The 20620-nt window shown below is 38.6% G+C and overlaps 1 protein-coding gene across 5 annotated transcripts; it reads right to left on the bottom strand.

Annotated features, from left to right (window-relative positions):
• Positions 1-5626: 5626 nt before the first annotated feature.
• LOC143881414 (Mitochondrial substrate carrier family protein) lies at positions 5627-20551 on the bottom strand. 5 transcript variants are annotated; one of them, XR_013251937.1, is made up of 10 exons: positions 20400-20551; positions 19600-19716; positions 16635-16696; positions 16296-16532; positions 16054-16224; positions 15820-15869; positions 15527-15659; positions 13913-13950; positions 6867-6995; positions 5627-5828 (listed from the first exon to the last, which is right to left on the bottom strand). XR_013251937.1 is itself a non-coding variant. In XM_077384464.1 (10 exons), exons 1-9 carry the CDS (start codon positions 20422-20424, stop codon positions 7390-7392), a joined length of 930 nt encoding a protein of 309 aa, XP_077240579.1. In that variant the 5' UTR covers positions 20425-20551; the 3' UTR covers positions 6662-6995; positions 7382-7389. The 5 variants fall into 5 exon arrangements, 4 of the variants coding, with proteins under 4 accessions (XP_077240579.1, XP_077240580.1, XP_077240581.1 ...); XM_077384464.1 differs by lacking the exon at positions 5627-5828 and adding an exon at positions 7382-7486 and having other exon boundaries at positions 6662-6995; XM_077384465.1 differs by lacking the exon at positions 5627-5828 and having other exon boundaries at positions 6662-6995.
• Positions 20552-20620: the final 69 nt, after the last annotated feature.

Raw genomic sequence — 20620 nt, 5'->3', positions numbered from 1 at the left:
CAAGTTGGGGTGAGATTGAAGGTTTTAGCCATTATTAAAATTGTGAAGTTACGTAATTGCCCTGGAGTTGTCATAAAAACTACCAAAATAGTAAAAAATGGGTGTAATTAACAGAGTATTGAATATGATTAGTGCAATTAATGGGCTTATGCTGAACATTGAACATTGTCACAATGCAAAAATAGGACTACGAAGGCCTTTTTATTTTATGGTGATGTTAAATTCGCACCCCTTGTATGATGATTCGCAACTCTTATAACGTGAATTGTGGCAGACTTTTAATGCTTTTTTACGTCAAATCAAGTTATCAGGGGTACGAATAATCCTAGAGGGGATGTGAATGTATCATTTCCCTTTTTTTTTCCTTTAAATGTAGGTTGTGAGCAATTTTTTAGAGGGATTCTCTGATTCTGTGGAGTAGCAGAAAATGTTGAAAGGGATTTGCTAGGGAATTTCGTGGCTTACTTGTGCATGAGAGGAGCAGCCACGCAGGCTCACTTTACAACAAATTTTGTCTTATTCATTTAATTATCTGTGGTTGCTGTTCTCACATGCAAAAGTCAGCTGAAAAGCGTTTTTTATTTTACCGTAAACATGATTAGTACAAGGAATGGGGTACAGCTAACATGACATCTCAAAAATAGGACAATGAATTTTTTTTGGAATGTGATGTATTTGCTCCCCTTTTTTCCCTAGCCAGCCCCTTCTAGTGTATTTATGACTACCGTTTTACAATACGAGTAGGTGGCCCAAGGACGAAAAAGGTACTAATATTTTATGATACTGATATTGGCACTGTCATGTTTTGATAATTGCATTAACTCACCCCCTCTTTTCTTTTTTAATCAGCTTTTTGGTAAATGTAATAACCATTGACAGCTGGTTAGATAATAAAAGACATGGTAAGTTACGTGCAATTATTAAAACATGGCAGTGCCAATATCACTAGAATATATTGTTTCCCTCTTTTATGTAAGGGTTTTGCTAACTAGTGCCGGTAAGGTGTATTGGAAATGATATTTTACAATCATTTTACACATTGTTTGATAAAAATACTCGCATTCTGACCGATAAAAAAAATTAAAAATAAAATACTCACATTCTGTGAATTTGTTATTAAAATATGTGTAAAATATCATTTCCAATGCACCTTACCGGAGACCCGTTAGCAAAACCCAGTGGATTGATTTGGTAATCATTTTTTAGAGTGATTGGAGTTTGAGCTAATGAAATACCAGGCAGCATGAAGTTACATAATTGCCGCGGAGTAACGATAGAAACTACAAAAACAGCAACAAAAAAATGTGTGCATCTCACGAAGTGTGATTACACTAACGGGAACATGATTAGTGCAATTAATGGGCTCACTATGTCAAAAATAGGACTGAAGATTTTTATCCGAAAAAGGAAATGATATATTTGGCCCCTTTGTTTTATTCGGGACAGCCCCATCTTGTGAAAAAGAGTACTCATAAATACAATAGAGGGGTCTATCCCAAGTAAAAATAGGGGCGAATATATCACTTCACATGTTTAGTGCTATTAATGAGGTCAATGTTAAAGGGAAATGTTATCAGCACTACTGTATTTTGATGAGGGCAATCCTCACTTTATTAATAGTACAATATGGACGGCACCGTAGGATGATCCAAACCATCCATTAGATGGGCCACAGCCTAAATAGGTTGTGCCCAAAAAATCATTTCAATAGGTTGATGTGGGGGGGGGGGGGTAGGATCAACCTATTGAAATGATTTTCGGGGCACGACCTATTTAGGTTGTGGCCCATCTAATTGACAGTTTGGATCATCGTATGGTGCGGGCCATACCATACTTTTAATAAAGTGAGGAGTTTCCTCATCAAAATACAGTAGTGCGGATAACATTTCCCATGTTAAATTATGACATGTTAAAAATAGGAATGGAGATTTTTTCCTGTAAGGGAAATGATATCTTCACCCCTTTTTTCAATTTGGGACAACCCATCTAGTGTAGAAGAGTAATCATAAATACAGTAAAGAGGGCTGTCCCTAAGTTAAAAAAGGGACCAATTTATCACTTCCCTTCCAATAATTGTAGGTTGATCTGGTAACCACTTTTTAGAGTGATTATCGTAGAGAATGAAATATTTAAGAAAAGGCTACTAATATTCCCACTGTTTTGATAATGGGACGAGCTTACCTTGTCTTTCCTTCTTTAATTGGCTTCTTAGAGCTGCTCTTTTGGGAATTGTAAATTTGTAATAGCCTTTGGTAAGGTGAGTTCGTCCAATAAAGGGGGAAAGTGATATATCAGCCCCTTTTTAGTACTTGGGACACCCAGCAGCAGTGTGTGTGGCAATTGGGGCTGATTGCCAGACACAGTGCTGGGTGTCCCTAGTAATAAAAGAGGTGGATACACGTACACTGTTGCTGGGTGTCCCAAGTAATCAAAAGGGGCGGATTCTCTATTTAAAAAATTATTTTTTTAGACTGATTCTTTAATTTTTGCCTTATAAGTGTATTTCACGTGAATATGATTGGTGCAATTAGTGTGCTCACTCTTAAGTCTTAACATTATGATATGTCAAAAACAGTACATAATATATATTTTTTCTATAATTGTATGCTTTGTTTGGTAACCATTTCTTGTAGTGAATGTTTAATTCTGGAATCCGAATGAATAAAATATTTAAAAATAATATTTTGTAAATTTAAAAAAAGAAGAATGATTCTCTAAATTTTAGCCTCCTTTGAGGACATGTGTTGGCAGCCATGAAAAAAATATTTAAGGAATATTGTTATACCCAAGGTCAGAGAAGGGTAAAGAGGAGTAGTAGGAGAGGGATTTGAGAAGGAGGGCATGGCAAAAGAGGTCGGTAAACAGGGAAGGGGAAGTTGTTGGAAAATTGTGTTACCTTGGATAAATGACTGGAATGGCACCATTTTGACATTTTCGTTAAAATTATGTTGTACAGTGAGAAGACCAAAATGCCTTCTTCTTCTTTAATTTTTATTGTTTTTTCATCTTCTCCGTCGCCGATGACCATTGCTGCAACTTGAAAAAGGGGGGAGAGGAGGAAGAAACAGATGAGGAAGAGGAAGACAAGAGGAGGACGGAGAAGGGAAAAAAGAATCAATGCCGGAAAAAATGGAAAAGGCTAGAAAAAACGGAAAAAATGATGATGAAGAAGAAGGAAAAATTAAGAATCGACGTCGGAAAAAAATGAAAGATGTCAGGAAAAAAAACAGAGAAAGAAGAAGGGAGATTTAATGTCTTGTCGATGAGATTTGAGGATTACTCAGTGAGATTTGGGAATGACTCGGTGAGATTTTTTTCATAGTGCCAAACATGCCCTAAGGCCACGTTTGGATACCCACAAGATTTAGATTTCTCACATTTGTAGTTGAGATTTGGACCTGGATTAGATCCTTAGATTTCCGAATCAGCTACAACAGTACAAAATCTCTTGAATATGTCAAGTGAAGATGTTAGACGCCATATAAAATCTCTTGTATCTAGCAAGTCAAGATGTTAGAAGTAAATAAATAAAAAAGATGTGGGAAGTACCGCTTTTGGTCGTGGCAATTTGATGGGGTGGTTGTGTATTTTCAGTAAAAGAGAAAGGTAAGATGGTAAATATAAGGACGAGACTCGAGAGGGATAGATTCGTAGATATTGTATTAGAATGAGGACAAAATGTAAGTAAGACAGACTGTCCCGCCAAGCTTCTTAACTGGACTCCAAACCGCACGTGACAAGCAAGTAAACTCGCGTGCCGACCGACAGGTAGCGAGGGTAAATCACCCTCATTCAAACCCTCCTTGTTTTGATATTGGCACCCCTCTTTACATTAAACTTGTCAAAAAACGTCAAAAGAATTTTGGCGCATCACTGTTCGTCTCTGTTCACACTCGTCGGCTGCCATATAAGTGGGCCATGTCGTGAAAATCATGCCGGGATAAAAATAGAGGCGTTGTTAGGCTCCTTCCTAAAAGACAATTATTGGGCCCCACTTGTAACTTTGTCTACATGATCAGAACCGATGATACCTTGATCGGATGATCGTAGGCCCTTGATCCATCAATCCACATTTTTCGGTTGCACCAAAAAAATCTATACCATTGATTTTTATAGTAACGGGTATATTCACCCCTTTGTCCCCTGGGTCGCCCCTTGTAGTGTAAAATGACTAAATGAGGAGTCAGCGGTGGGGTGGCCTGGGGAAGAAAAGGGGGCGAACATATCTGTTCCCTTGTTCCCTCTTTTGTAATCCTTGTGGGGGCCCAAATATTGTCTTTACCTTTGCTCCAGAGTGTCTTTCTGAGTAAAAATGAACGGTAAAAAATCATACTAAAATTCTTTTAACCATCAGATTTTTTGTAGGGCCCGTACATCTCACTACTGGGGCGACGGCCATGCTAGATCAATTTAATCAATGGCATGAAAAGGCGGTTAAAAACAAGGTGTGCCAAGTGTACGGTCTAGATTAATGAACACCAATTTTATAGAATAGATTTTATATTATAGAATTATTAATTTTAATTTATATTGGGGGTTAGAAGCATGCATGGTTTCAAATTTCGGTTTCGTAATGCATTTCAGTCGTTAACAAAACCAAAATTTCAAAATAACGTTTCGGGTATACCCGATTTCTGTTTCGGTCTCGACCAAAACCCGAAATCTCAGATCTCGGTCGAAATTTAAAACCATGCTTCTAACATGTTAGAACACAGTAGCTCTTCTCCATAGCAGTTCATGTAAATTATGTTTTTCTAATCATTATACTTCAAGGGAGATGATATTTTCACCCCCTGCAGTACTTGCACACCCCGTTATAAGTTACAACCTTATTTGAAATGAAAAGTGGGCAATTTTATGTCAAATCACGTTATAAGAAGGGTGTGCACGTAATGCAGGGGGAGGGGAATATCATCACGCTACTTTAAATAAAAACCGGAAGTGATATTTACGCCCCTTTTCATCACCGGGGACACCCGGCGGCAGTGTATCAATGACTAAAAGGGTGATAGTGTAGTTGACGTCAGAAGAATCCAGTGGGCTTGATTGCCACATACACTGGCGTTGGGTGTCCCTGGTGATGAAAAGGGGCATAAATATCACTTCCCTAAAAAAATTGATCTTAGAAGTCTTATTCTAATCACCATCTTTTATGGCTAAATTTTAAGAGAAATGATATTTAACACCGCTCCCCACCTCCCTCTCTGTTCTACATTTTTTCCCCCAAAAATTGCCTATATTTCCATCACTTTTTATTTTTTGTTCCACATTTTAATGATCTGTTTATTTTGACGTAAAATGGGCGTAAAACAAATTTTACACTCTGAGAATTAAAGCAGGTGTAAAATTTATTTAGCACCCATTTTAAGTCAAAAGAAATGGAGCCAAAAAGACAAACAAAGGAATAGAGCATCTAGGATGAAAATTGAAATTACATTATCTTTGAAAAAATTGTTATTAAAAGTCTTATCCCAATCACTCTCTTTTAGGGCTAAATTTTCCAGTATATAATTTAATGTAGCTGCCTAATCTAGCTATGTTATCTCATTTAACCCACTTGCCTAATCTACCGCTCAGATGGTCCAACGATTTATTTCAACCCAATCCAATGGTGAAATTTCACATATTCTAACATGCCACCTCAAACATAAATGGATTGGAAATCAACATCCGTTTGATTACAAATAAAAGTCCCTTGTTATGAAAATAAAATCTTTTGATTTGAAGCACACTGCTGAGTTTTGATTCCCAATGTCCGTTGAAGAAGCTGTATGATTTACGTAGCTAATATTGGTGAAGATGGTGACTGCTTCCTTTTCCGGCGAAATCTGTCGCATAAAAAATTAGCCGCGAAATGCTTCAATGGGTTGATGGGACTGTATCCCCGATGGGAGAGTCTTAATAGGCTGATTTTGGATACTGATCCTTTTGAAAATGAGTCACTATGGACGAAGATGATCCAATAGTTTATTTCAACCCGATCCAACGATGAAATCTCACATATTCTAACACACATGATATGTGCCACCATGCCTTGTTTTTGTTTTAGGCCTCAACTTTCTAACATTTTCAACGATAACCCTGACTTTTCGACGTAATCAAAGAGACCCCCTTAGTTTTCAATAATGCTTGTTACGTGACGGGGTGACTGAGTGGACAGGAACGAATAAATTGTCAGGGGACCTTTTTGATGGCTTTTGAACTATAGGGTGGAAAGTCAGGGGGTCTACTTCATGGACGGTGAAAAGTCAGGGGTGTCGTTGATGACTTTGAAAAGTCAGGGTTCTCGTTGAAAATGTTAGAAAGTTGAGGGGGTGTATCTGTGTTTCTCCCTAGAATTTTCCTTAGATTGCGGCAAAATCATCTAGAAAGAGAATTGATGTTGGAAATTAAATGATCTGTGATTTGGAAATTGGATTTAAACACTTCAAAATAGGTTTAAGATAATTATTACATTTAACCTTATCTATCATTATCATCCAAACCTCAACAAGATCCCCTCATCAAGCATCTAGTTCATAAGAATAAACAGATAACAAGTTTCAGTTTTTTTTTATTATTAGAGAGCTTTATTCATGAGATCCAGGATTTAAGGATCACGGTGACCAATCTTAATGACACAGACGGCATTTAAACAGTGATAATAAACTAACTTAGCAGATTTAGGAATCAGGATGATCTCCAGGATTTCTTTAAAAACTTGATACAATCTTGCACATTGAAATGTTTCCCTTTAAAAAGAGATTAAATTAGTTGAGGCAATATACCGTGATACATAATGATCTCAAAATTTTCGTAATGAATGATGATGATAACAATGTAACAATAGTTTTACCAAGAGAATGCTACAATATGACCCACCATACCTTACTGCGTGGTGACTCGCTTTCTCCACAATCTCCACCGTACATATACCGGGGCTGTGGTGATCCACCACGTTGTTGGGTCACAAAAAGTCATGCAGATCAAACTATCTCAGCTGCTAGATCAATGGCCTGTGACAATTTTAGAGAAAAAATTAGCAACCAGATGAGTAAGATCCAAGATATGATTCACCCACCACAACAATCATGATGAGGACTGCGAGTCTAAATGAAATATAATGGGGGATTATTTTACCCTTAGCATGGTGGAAAGAGTTTGGGTGTTTGGGCCGATAAAAGGGACAATTGGGTGATGGATTGGGTGTTTAGGGAGAGGTTGAACAATTTACTCTGATTTTCAGGGATATTGAAATATTAAGGGTGTTATGGGATTTCAATATCCCACCAACCGTGGTTAAAATAATCCCTTCCCCTCTCTGCCCTATCCAGGGTAAAGTAATCCCCCAAGATAACAGACCCAGTAGGAATTTGAAAATAGTCTGGTAAATAGAATAGACCTTGAGGACTAAATCGCCTTCAGTCCAGCCAATTCCCGCAGCTTTTCGCAGACAACAAAGGTGATTGTGGTTTGCGGACCTAATCTTGCAAAGATAGCTAAACCCCTGATAAATTATTTAGAATGTTACTATTTGGGTTCAATAATCAAAATGTAAAACAAATAGTGCATCAGTCTTCAATTTTCAGTAAGTCACAGTTCATGATACAAAAGCAAATTCTTAGATACATGGTACTGTACATGCATATACATGTAATTTACGCTAAAGTTGGGTTCTCATCCAGAGATTGTGCTGAACTATAGTAAAATCTTCCCCTACACTATCCCTCATGGCTGGGGTTAAACCCCCACGACTTCCCTCCCACTCTAATCTCATTTTCTTTCCCCTGTTTCCCGCTTGCTTCACTTCACTTCTTGGTTCTCAGCTCCCAGCTGTGAACGCCTTATACAATCCCTTCTCTTTTCCCATGATCCTTATCCTATTTCCCCTTTTTCATCTCTCCACATTTACCTCTCTCTTTCTTGGCTCAAATCAGCCACCTCTTTCATTCATCTTTCCACTCTCTCTTTCTCCTCTCGGACATCACCTGCAATAAACAACCAAGGCACGAAGCCTGGCAGGCTCATTCTCAGCTATGGTTTTCTTTCTTCCTATTTCAGTATTTTATACCCTGAACCCATATGCATCTTCCCCTTTGATTCCTTCCATCATTCGTTTCTTTTTCCCCCCAGGATGTCATTTCTTGCCGATTTGTGTAGTTGGATTATTCCCAAGTCATTTCAGGAGAATTTTATAGAGCAACAAAGTGCTTGTACTTCAATTTGGTAGCACATAAGAGCATATGGACAACTAGAAGTGATGAATAACAGCTTAGAGAATTTGTTGGAATGTTTAGGTAGCAAGGAACATCATCCATGAAACTTAATTCTACTTGAGTAGAGTTCACATACTACAGTTCCTATTGGGAAAGTTGCCTTATTTCCCATAGTTGGTGGAAAGGCAGAAAAGGAAAAAATAAAAACCTAGGGTTTAGGTTTTTGGGAGAACCTAAGTATAAAAGGGAAACTCATTTCTTCTCTTGCGTGAGTGGCTGCAAGAGGCTTGGGGTGTGTTGACTACTTCAAGGGGGAGAGAAAAAGAGAAAGAAAGAGTAGGCAAGAGCAGTGTTTAAAAACGCGGATGCGACGCGGAATGCGGCCGAAGAAAAACCTAGTCGACTCGACGCGGACGCGGCCAAGAACGCGGTTGACGCGGCTGAGTCATAATTTAAATTAAAAAATTAAATATGTGAAACGGACGGTTTGGATCATCCAATGGTATCGGCAGTACAATATTTTTCAGAAAAACTCTTGAGAGTATATGTGACCTATCAAATGGACGGTATGGATTATCCTATTGTATGGGTAGACAACAGTCGTGCACTTTTAGGAAAAAAATTGGACTATACACCATCCACAGATCCAAACCGTCCATTTCATAAGCCATAACATTAATGGGTTGTGCGTCATTTTTTTTTTAATTTCGCAATGTATTAAAGAAGGAAGGTTGACTGCTTGACTTACTTGCTGGCCATTCTTTCTCCTAAAAACGAGCACGTGTCCCTAAAAAGTGGGGAAGAGGAAAATATAAAGGGAGAAAATTAAGTAGGTGTTGAAAAGAGAGCTGAAAATACAGCTGTCACAGCTTTGTTTTCCAAATCTGACGGACACATTATTTTTTTCAATGATATCCTCTCTCTTCTTTAGCGATATCCTCTCTTCTTTCGCTGTTTTTTTTCTTTTCCAAGCTTTAATGGCGGATTTTTTTTACTCGGCTCGAACTCGTCCGAGATGGACTGGACTCGCCGAGTCCGTGACTCCACGACTCAGTAACCACCAAACCGCGTCGACTCGGCCGAGTTCCGAGCCGAGTCAACGAGTTTTTAAACACTGGGCAAGAGAGAGAAAGAGAGAGAAGGAGAAAGAGGAAGATCAGCTCCACAAGATTGATGAAAAGTTGAAGAAGACAACGCCATTTTGCTTCTTACTTCGCTTCCTGATTCGTATGACAACTTGGTGACGATTTTATTGTATGGTAAGGATACAATAAAGTTAGAGGAAGTCATGGCAGTGCTCTTGTCGAGTGAGATGCGGAAGAAACATGTTCTTGATGGGAGTTAAGAGCATAGGTTGGTTGTTCATGGTGGGGATCAACAGGAAGGTCGTCGGGCGGGGGATCGGGAAAAGGCAGACCAAGATTATGCTGAACTATAGTAAAATCTTCCCCTACACTATCCCTCATGGCTGGGGTTAAACCCCCACGACTTCCCTCCCACTCTAATCTCATTTTCTTTCCCCTGTTTCCCGCTTGCTTCACTTCACTTCTTGGTTCTCAGCTCCCAGCTGTGAACGCCAATACAATCCCTTCTCTTTTCCCATGATCCTTATCCTATTTCCCCTTTTTCATCTCTCCACATTTACCTCTCTCTTTCTTGGCTCAAATCAGCCACCTCTTTCATTCATCTTTCCACTCTCTCTTTCTCCTCTCGGACATCACCTGCAATAAACGACCAAGGCACGAAGCCTGGCAGGGTCATTCTCAGCTATGGTTTTCTTTCTTCCTATTTCAGTATTTTATACCCTGAACCCATATGCATCCTCCCCTTTGATTCCTTCCATCATTCGTTTCTTTTCCCCCCAGGATGTCATTTCTTACCGATTTGTGTAGTTGGATTATTCCCAAGTCATTTCAGGAGAATTTTATAGAGCAACAAAGTGCTTGTACTTCAATTCGGTAGCAGATAAGAGCATATGGACAACTAGAAGTGATGAATAACAGCTTAGAGAATTTGTTGGAATGTTTAGGTAGCAAGGAACATCATCCATGAAACTTAATTCTACTTGAGTAGAGTTCACATACTACAGTTCCTATTGGGAAAGTTGCCTTATTTCCGATAGTTGGTGGAAAGGCAGAAAAGGAAAAAATAAAAACCTAGGGTTTAGGTTTTTGGGAGAACCCAAGTATAAAAGGGAAACTCATTTCTTCTCTTGCCTGAGTGGCTGCAAGAGGCTTGGGGTGTGTTGACTACTTCAAGGGGGAGAGAAAAAGAGAAAGAAAGAGTAGGCAAGAGAGAGAAAGAGAGAGAAGGAGAAAGAGGAAGATCAGCTCCACAAGGTTGATGAAAAGTTGAAGAAGACAAGGTCATTTTGCTTCTTACTTCGCTTCCTGATTCGTATGACAACTTGGTGACGATTTTATTGTATGGTAAGGATACAATAAAGTTAGAGGAAGTCATGGCAGCGCTCTTGTCGAATGAGATGCGGAAGAAACATGTTCTTGATGGGAGTTAAGAGCATAGGTTGGTTGTTCATGGTGGGGATCAACAGGAAGGTCGTCGGGCGGGGGATCGGAAAAAGGCAGACCAAGATCCGGGGTCAGCGGAAAGGGCATGCAATATTATCGTTGCAAGGAACATGGCCACATCAAGCAGGATTGTCCGAAGCAAGCTGACCAGTTGGACAATGTGCTACGAATACGGTGGTGGCCATAACGGATGAGTAGAGCGAAGAGGTTGGAAACATTCTCACAGTCTCCACAGGCAATTAGACTTCTCCTCATGATGATTGGATTTTAGATTTAGGGTGCTCTATTCATGTATGCTTCAGGAGGAAACATTTTGTTACGTTCCATAAGACAAGGGTAGGTGTGGTGTCCTTGGGTGATGGGTCTACTTGTGACGTCACGGGAGTTGGGACGTTGAAGATCAAGATGTTCGATGGAGTGGTTCGTACTTTGGGTGGTGTGGCGTATGTCCCAAAGATGCGAAGAAATCTAGTGTCACTTGGCCGGTTGGATTCCAGGGGTTGCATATTTTCAGGTGCAAGTGGAGCCATGAAAATCACATTGTTGTATGCTTCTGATGAAAGGAGAGAGGTGTGGTTGATTATATCGTCTAGTCGAAGACACGATGACTAGTGTTCCTAAGATCTCGATGGCTAGATGGAAACAGAGTGATAGCGCATGCCTGTGTAGGGTCTCTTTCGCAGTTAGTACAGAGACAGGTTCCCAGGTTGCACACGATGGTGAGATGGTGAGAGTACCTGTGTTAGGAGGATTGATCGAGATCCCTCTCCAAGGTTGACTATGTGAGTCAACGGGTTGGCGGCTACAGATGTGCATTTGCCTTATTGATCGAATTGGGAAGAGTCAGAACCAGGATGATTCGAGGGTGTGTAGCTCGTACTTCGAAAGGCTGATGGTCGTTTGCGGCCGCATCGGACCGGTGGCGACATCAACGAAAAATCTTCATATGGCTGGGAAATGAGCCAAGGTGGAGATTGTTGGCAAAGTTGCCTTGTTTTCCATAGTTGCTGGGAAGGCAGAAAATGAAAAACTAAAAACCTTGGGTTTTAGGCTTTTGGGAGAACCTAAGTATAAAAGGGAATCTTGTTTCTTCTCCTGTGTGAGTGGCAGCAAGAGGCTTGGGGTGTGTCGGCCACCTCAAGGGGAGAGAGAAAAAGAGAGAGAAAGAGAAGCGAAGAGAATGAAAGAGAGAGGAAGAGGGTTTCTTCTTTGGTTCCTCTCAGGTATCTTCTTGGATTTTCTCTTGGGAATTTTCTCGAGTTTTCTCTTGTGTACGGTCTTGGGTGAGAGAAGCAAGGAAAGGGTTGTGGGTGTGTGGGTTTTGGGTTTAATCCATTGCAATCCTTGTATAATGTTTTCTCGTAGTGGAAGATCATGTTTTTCACCCTTGGATGTAGGATTGGCCGAACCACACAAATCTCAGTGTACATCTCGTGGCTTGATTTATTATTTTTACTTTTCAGTCAATTTTTGCACGGTCAGATCGCATTTGCCAGGCAGATTTTCGGAACAGTTCCATTACCCATGACCCATTTACCAATAGCCCACTACTTTAAACCCAAGCCCAAATCCACTTAAAGAGGCCTTATATCCTATTGGAACTCTACCATCACCCACCACTTATCCTTTTAAAACCACATTTTATATCCTATTGGCTACCCCATATGGCCCACTGCTTAAACCCCCTAAACCGCTCTTATTTCCCTCTCTTTTATCCTATTGGCCAGTCCTATCGCCCACCACTTAAACTACCTTCTCATCTTATTAAAACCTTTCAACCCATTCTTGAACCCTACCTTTTGGAAATCGATAACAAAGAATACCCCCTGGGGATTGTCCCTTCCCTCCTACTCTTATCTCATTTTCTTTCCACTTTTCCCACAACTATGATCCCATCATAGCCATCCATTTGTTTTTCTCTCTTTCCCTCTTTCTTCACTTCATTTCTTAGTTCTTAGCTCACAGTTGTATGCCTTATACAATCCCTTATCTTTTCCCCTTATTCTTCTCATATTTCCCCTCTCTCTCTCTCTCTCTCTCTCTCTCTCTCTCTCTCTCTCTCTGGCATCTCTAGGGCATCACCTACAGTGGACGATCAATGCATGAAGCTCAGCACAACCCACTTCCAAGTACAATTTCCTTTCTTCCTATATTCCTCTACTCTAATCCCATACTCTTCTTCTCCTTTGATTCCTTTCACCATTCTTTTCTTTTCCCCCATATAATTCTCAACCTTTCTCCCCATATTTTTACACTCATTACATAACCTTCCCCTTTACCCATGACCTATCATCACCTTACCCTGATCCCTTTCCTATTACCACTCCCTAGTCAATACTAAATCTTGTTGAGCCATAGTTAGATTTTTTAGGTCTGATTTAGGCTGAAATATCTTCCATTTGATTAATGGATTCAACGGTTATGATTTCTTCCAAAACTCTAGCTGTAATTGGTTATTATATGATGTTTAATCTGGTTTGGGTTACTGCCATTTACATCAGAACACCTTATTCATGCTCCTAAGTTCCCGTAATTCAGCCTGCAAAACACTAGGTTTGCACCATGGATTCTGACAACTTATGATAACTTAATTGAATCGAATTGAATTGAATTATGATAACTTAAGAAAATTACAAGATTGATTCTTATTCCCTGTAGAATATTACAAGGTTGATTATTATTCCCACCAGGATTTGTTTTATAACACAATGGTTGACAATACAAATGTAAATGAATTTGAGTCATAGCACTCTGGCAGAGTAGCAGCATTACACCTCATCAACTTTTTTGTAATCCTTCTATGGCCTAAACAACACGTGCAGCATGTCAACAACCTCAGGAATTGTAATGGCTAGGGGGATCTCTGCCGAGGATAATTCATTGATTATCACAGACGACGATGACATATACATAGCCTGCTTCAGTAGGTTGCATGCCAAGAAACATGACCCATGTTGAAAGATTAAGTCAATGTGGTGGACAAAGGAAAAATGAACAAACTAACGGCAGTTAAATGTCAAGGCATCTGACAATACCATGTCATGAGCTATATAATCCAACTAATTATACTAAATTTGTATATACTAGTATACATCCATATATACATGCATACAAGAGCATTTGTTTTCCTCTGAAAAAAATAATACTAACATTCCATTGTGCAAATTTAAACAAAGAGAAGATTCTCACCCTTTGTAAAGTGCCTGGGGACCTTCTGTACGGACAACCTGAAACCAGAATTAACTATCAGATGAGGAGAACTATGCTTAGTGTGGCATCAGAAGTTTTATCTTTTAATTCTAATTTTGAAGTGCATCAGAAGTTTAATCTCTCTCTCTCTCTCTCTCTCTCTCTCTCTCTCTCTCTCTCTCTCACACACACACACACACACACACACACACACACACATATATCATAGTTTCAAAACTCCCCGCATCATCGTCAACTCGCCCGAGTTGACTCATTTTTATCTTGGCCCAGTTCTTGTCAGAGTTCATGTACTCCTTTGACTCTCCTGAATTATGACCGTGTCAACTGAGTACTTGATCACATTGTACGACACTAAGTCAACTAGGACGCGTTTTGGCCTGCATCTGTGTTTTGAAACACTGGTATATATATATATATATATATATATATATATATATATATATATATAGAGAGAGAGAGAGAGAGAGAAAACGGTTCCAACATATATGGGTAGAGAGTTCTCTACACACTAGCTTAAAATACAGTGGAGGCCCACATTGTTTGGGTGATCCAAGCCATCCATTTTAAAGGCCCTCATATAGATAGGGTGTCTACAAAAAATCAGATCCATAGGATCATCCCAACCCTACGATTTGTGGAGGTAAAATGGATGTCTTTAAACCTTCACAAATTAGTCCATTTTTTGCCTCCACAGTTCGAATGGTTAGAATGATCCTAGGGATCTGATTTTTTGTGGACACCCTATCTATGTGAGGGCCTTAAAAATGGATGGTTTGGATCACCCAAATAATGTGGCCCCCACTGTATTTTAAACTAGTGTGTAGATAACTTATCTACACATATGTGTAGGAACCGTTTTCTCATACCATTATTTGGGTGATCCAAACCATTCATTTTTAAGGCCCTCACATAGATAGGGTGGCCACAAAAAATCAGATCCGTAGGATCATCCTAACCATTCGAACTGTGGAGGCAAAAAATGGACTAATTTGTGAAGGTTTAAAGACATCCATTTTACCTCCACAAATTGTAGGGTTGGGATGATCCTATGGATCTGATTTTTTGTAGACACCCTATCTATGTGAGGGCCTTTAAAATGGATGGCTTGGATCACCCAAACAATGTGGGCCCCCACTGTATTTTAAGCTAGTGTGTAGAGAACTCTCTACACATATGTGTAGGAACCGTTTTCTCTCTCTCTCTCTCTCTCTCTCTCTCTCTCTCTCTCTCTCTCTGTATATATACACAGAGAGAGAGAGAGAGAGAGAGAGAGAGAGAGAGAGAGAGAGAGAGATTATATGATGATAAGGCATACAAACTTGTACTCATCATCCCACCCTTGATATTTGATATCAATAGCACCATGAGTGATGTGTTGATGACTATGTTCTCATTAAAAACGAATGCTGACAATTCAGTGTATGTGCTTAAGGTAGTGGATATTGTAACAGATATAAAGTAAATGCAATAACGCTGAACACGAAAGTAGTTAATAGCATCTGTTACTTGAACATTTGTCTTGGCATTTCAAAACTACCAATATCTCTTAAGTGACTGGTTGCTATCACAGTAACTTTGACATAATTCTTGTACCTGGTATGCACAATGAAATCCATTTTTATAGCTTCCAGCACTTCCGAATTCTCGCTGCATCATGAGACGGGTTTTAATCATGTCCACAGGGGCAGTTACGAGGGTCCCCACAGTCCCTGCTGTGGCACTTGAGCTTCATATACGCATACATTGCAGTTAGTTATCTCTGAAAGGAAGAGCATAATGAGCCATTTGGCAGACTCAGTAATTAAGAATGTCTGAAGATATATCTCTGGTCAATTAAACTCCACGGTGTATCTGAAGAAAAATAAGAGCTAGGAGTTCCACAATACATGAGATGTAGAGGAAAGCCTTCTTCGAGAGGTGTCAACCTAATCAGAGCCTAAACGAGAGAAATGTGGATCAGATTGAAGTAACAGTCAAAACAGAAATTAAAAGAACCAAAGAAAAAAAAAAACTACTTCCGGTAGACTATAGAGATAATGACCCAGCATATAAAAGAACCGAAACAATCCTTCGCTATTCAAAGCGGAAATTAAAATATAACAGTATGTCATGCCCCTGACCTGCTTGGATTCATCATATGTTGCCAGTTGTGATGCAGTCAGAGCGGCAGCTCTGGCCGTTGCAGGGCCCACTCCCTTCCAGAGTGCTTTCATTCCCTCTTCTGATACAATTCTACGCATTTCTCTGATTGAGTCTCCTCTTCCCTTGTTTAAATTCATTTGTAACCGTACCTGTAAGAAAACAACTTTTCTTAGAGTCCAAGAACAAAAGGACACAAGTATACAAGGAAGCATTTTTTAACCTTTAGAACTTCTGTTGGGTTGGTCAATACAGTTGCAATGGCACCAGAGAATGCTCCAGATGCAATTTTCACCAAGATATTAGTGGATCCAAATGTCAAGTCACAGATATACTTGCATGGCTCATACAAGCCCAAACGGAGACCTCCATAAAGAATGGATCTTGTTAGTGCAGGTGCCAATCCCAAATAGAGTGCTCTGGGCCCTTCAATTTTCACCATTTGCGCAAAAAGTTTTCCCTGTACGTTTACAAGGATAGAACATGAAAATAAAATCTGACAGCCACACAATTGGGTAAACGATATCATCTTGATAAGATATCTGAAAGCATCGAGAGATACCATTCCAGTTAATGGACCTCTTTGGCCAAGAAGCTGCATCTGGAGTCTAACTTTGAGAACATCTGCAGTCCAAATTAGAAATGAAATAAGCATTTTCAGAACAGCAAATATGGATTTATGAGGAAAAGAAACCACATACATATGGACATTCACAAAGGATAAGGAGAGAGAAGGCTAGTTCTTGAAGATTGAGACACACTGGGCAGTAGTTGTCAAGACAAATCAACATGGGCATATCTCCTGAAGCAAAATCTTACCATGCGCACTCCACAAGTGAAAATTGCAATTTACAGATTAATTCATTCCTCCACAAATATTTGCATTAAGAAAGATGTCTTGGTGCATCTTTAATCTAGCCACAACAACTATTAGACAAGGCTATGTGCAAAGGCTTATAATGCTCCAAACTTATGCTTGTACAAAATCCATCCAGTTGTAAAGATTGTGAGCTACTGAGCTTTTACCAAATCTCTCCTATTACATAAACTAAGACTCTGAGACATCAAATCTAACCTGTGCAACTAGAAATCTGCACTATCCCAGCTATGATCACTCCTCCAATCCTAGATTGCGAGGTTCAATCCTCTAAAAAAATAGACTGGACATCACATACCATCAACCCCGACCATTTATTAGATTAAGGTTAAAAAAATTCCAAAAGCAATTGTCTAGGGACCGTTCTTCCTCGATGCACATACAACTTCCCATTGAGGATGTAAAGGAACGTTTATCAACCACCTCAATTTCTACTTCACATCATCAAGGAGAAAGATGGCCGACACTCTGATAAGTGGATACAGATTCACATGTCAAGTGCCGACACAGATACAAGGTGTCCGACAAGGCAACCACTAAAAATACAGAAATAGCAACATGCCCGTACACACACATACATATAAAATTACCAATCATTAATCATAACACGTTCGTACACACAATTACATATAAAATTACTAATTATCAATCATAATTTGCAACATGGTAAATGTGTATTCATTTAAAAACTAATAAATCATAGAATTAAGCAACTACATGTGTAAAATAAACCTCAGATAATCATATCACAATGCATTCATCAATCTAATATAGTTCACTTGAGTGTTCAATATGCAAACCGGAAAGACACCAATAAGATAAAATTAATATAATATTGGATGGAGAGTTTGTTTAGGTTTTAGATTTGAGAAGAGAGCTGAGAGATAGCAACACGTAATAATAAAATAAAAATTAATAAAAAAAATTAAGAGTTGTACTAAAAGAAGGGGTAAACACGATATTCAATAATTAAATAGTATTACTTGACATGGTACAAAAACGTGTCGACACACCCACATTAAGTCCAACACTTCTACCGGTATATTTACAAGTGTCAAAAGGAGTGTCAATATGTGTCGACAGGCATGTGTGCAGGAAATTCAAAGCGTCCGCTAAATCATAGCCGGCACTGTATATAAGGTGATGGATACCATCCTTCATAAAAATCAAGGACTTAACTACAAAGATGTTTATTTATAGTGTTATTTGAGTCATTTTAAAGTTAAGGCATACTAATTGAAATTTAGAATATTTTAATAGGAATTTACAGAGCAAGAAATCAACTACTAGCAACCTTATCAGCCTAGACAACCTTGATGTCTTGATCATGTTTTAATTTCCACCGAAACCAACATAAAACGACCAAAATATTTCTTTTTCCATCCCCACCGGATACCAAAACTTGAATGCATACCAAAACCAAAATTGTAAGTGTATGAGTTATATAATTATATTCATATGAATTGCATGTAAAATTAGGTACATGTATTATGTAAAAATGTTTCTATGAATTACATGTGAAATATGAAATGTACTTAATTATCAGACATGTGCGACATAGCATGTCAGTAGGTGTTAAACATAGTTAAACCATTACGGATGGTTGTCTTGCTTATGCAATGGTTTCTAAATGTGTATCTGCAAAAAATTCTATCATCCACATATGTTTTCCTACTTTTATGTGATTTTACATGATTTTCACCAAAGTTTCCAACCGAAATCGGGATTTAAAACCTTGATCTTCATGGACTGGATAACAATGGATGATCCTATAGTTTTCAACACAGCGGATTTAGATGATTAAGATTGGCAACAAGTGAAAAAACATGTTCCTAATGCAGATGAAGGAGACGAAGACATCGATGATGTTGGTGGAGCTATTGGTTTTGATGACGAGGGGAGCTTGTCAATTGAGTATGATGATCTAGTTAAGCACGTAGGAGATGACAGATTTATTGATGTTTTGCACTGAGCGTGATATTAATTAGGGTCATCAAGAGCCAATTTCATGCATATTGCAAAAGTTTTAAGACCAGAAGTAATGAACCAATCATATATGGGTACTCGTCTATTTTCAATTTATTGGCATTTGCATTCCTATTTTTGTTTGTTTACTTCTTGAAACTTCCAATATTTCTAAGCAAAAACTATTTACATATATAGTTTGCCTTCAATGCTAAATCGAAAGGCTTTCTGCTTCCCTTGGATTTTTCAATCTTGGAAGAATAATCAACACCATCAATTAATGCCACTTTAGTAGTTCAATCCCTAGGCAACATAATCCTTAGGCCAGTCGCCCATGCTTCAATTAGAACTTATATACTAACTCCAATCGAAGTTCTTCCGAGCATCCCCAAGAGAGAAAACAAAATGGCTCTCATTGTCGGCAAATAACAATAAGAACGGACCATCAATAATCACTTCCAAGTCAAGACTATGGGTCCAGTTCATTTTGGATTTTGAGAACCGATTTTGAGTCCAAAATTGATTTTTGGACTCAAAATTAAACATAAATTTGAGTCCAATAATCAGTTTTGGACTCACAATGGGTTCTTAAAATCCAAAACAGACAAAGCTGATAATGCCCAGCAGAAGAAGAAAAAACAGTAAGAAAGTAAGAGAAAATTAAAAGTAGAGAAGAAATTAAAACCTAAAGGATGAGTAATGCCGGTTGCAGTAGCAACAGCGATTCCACTGGTTGAGAATTGATAAATAAGATATGACAGCGAAACCCTAGAATCCTTTCCTCTTCCATCCCCAACAGACCCTAAATAATACCCATGTAAACAACATCAAAATATTACAATTTTTCAAAAAAATATATCAATATCTTACTATTTCAAAAAAAAAAAAAACAATATCAATTTCTTCCAATTTGCAACGCATTTCAGTTCACCAAATACTCCAATTGGGCAACACCCAATCACTAGTGATGAATTGATTATCCTAATTGACAATTGAGAGCGAAAACCCAGAACATAATTTTAAAAATAGCAATGCTCTATCGACTTTCCCCCCCCCCCCCCCCCTTTTTTTTTCTTTCTTTAGACACTCTTCGGGTTGCAAGAAAATTCGGGGGAAAAAAAAAAAGTAATTGAAGCAGCCCTATTCAATTTGCATTTAGAGTGACCTTCAATTTATGATGATATCCTTCTAAATTAACCATATCTATATTGTTTCTGTATAACTCGTGGAAACAAAAAAAAATCTCAAGAAAAATATTGCCGTAAGAAAAGTTTTTCTTGCAATCCAAACAGAGCCTTAGGGTTTTTGAGTAATACAACAGAAATCTTTAGGGTGGAATTCAAAGGATAAACCAATTGACATAGAAAGAAAATCCAAAAACCTAACTGAAAAATTCATTTAGAGAGAGAGAGAGAGATTCTGAAAGATTATTTGGATGGATTTGATTGAGGGAATTAAAAAGAAGAAATGTGAGTGGTGGAATACCTGAAGTTAGGGTTTGGCCAGACATATTTTCCTCGTGACAAGTTCCAAGCTAATGGCCTCCCAGTTTTGAAGAGACATTTGGACAAAAGTGGAGTAAAAAATAAATGGAGCTGATAAAATCGCACCCTCTGTAGGATAATTCGCACCACAGACGTGAATTGTAGCAGACTTTAAATGTTTTTTGAATGCAAATCACGTTGCATGGGAGCGAATTATCCAAC

Source organism: Tasmannia lanceolata, unplaced genomic scaffold, assembly GCF_043159265.1.
Source record: "Tasmannia lanceolata isolate RefF3 unplaced genomic scaffold, GAP_Taslan_0.1 ptg000007l, whole genome shotgun sequence".
NCBI classification, from domain to species: domain Eukaryota; kingdom Viridiplantae; phylum Streptophyta; class Magnoliopsida; order Canellales; family Winteraceae; genus Tasmannia; species Tasmannia lanceolata.
The sequence above is the reverse complement of the archived record's forward strand: the minus strand, read 5'-3'. Positions and strand labels throughout refer to the sequence as shown.

What these genes read in the sequence shown, in the direction of transcription:
- LOC143881414 (XM_077384464.1), bottom strand. Translation starts at nt 20,424, where the DNA reads ATGTCTGGCCAAACCCTAACTTCAG. An exon ending in GAGGTCCATTAACTGGAATG is followed by an intron (nt 16,533 to 16,634) that starts GTATCTCTCGAT and finishes GTAAACGTACAG; the next exon opens with GGAAAACTTTTTGCGCAAAT. An exon ending in GGCTTTCCTCTACATCTCAT is followed by an intron (nt 15,660 to 15,819) that starts GTATTGTGGAAC and finishes GCGTATATGAAG; the next exon opens with CTCAAGTGCCACAGCAGGGA.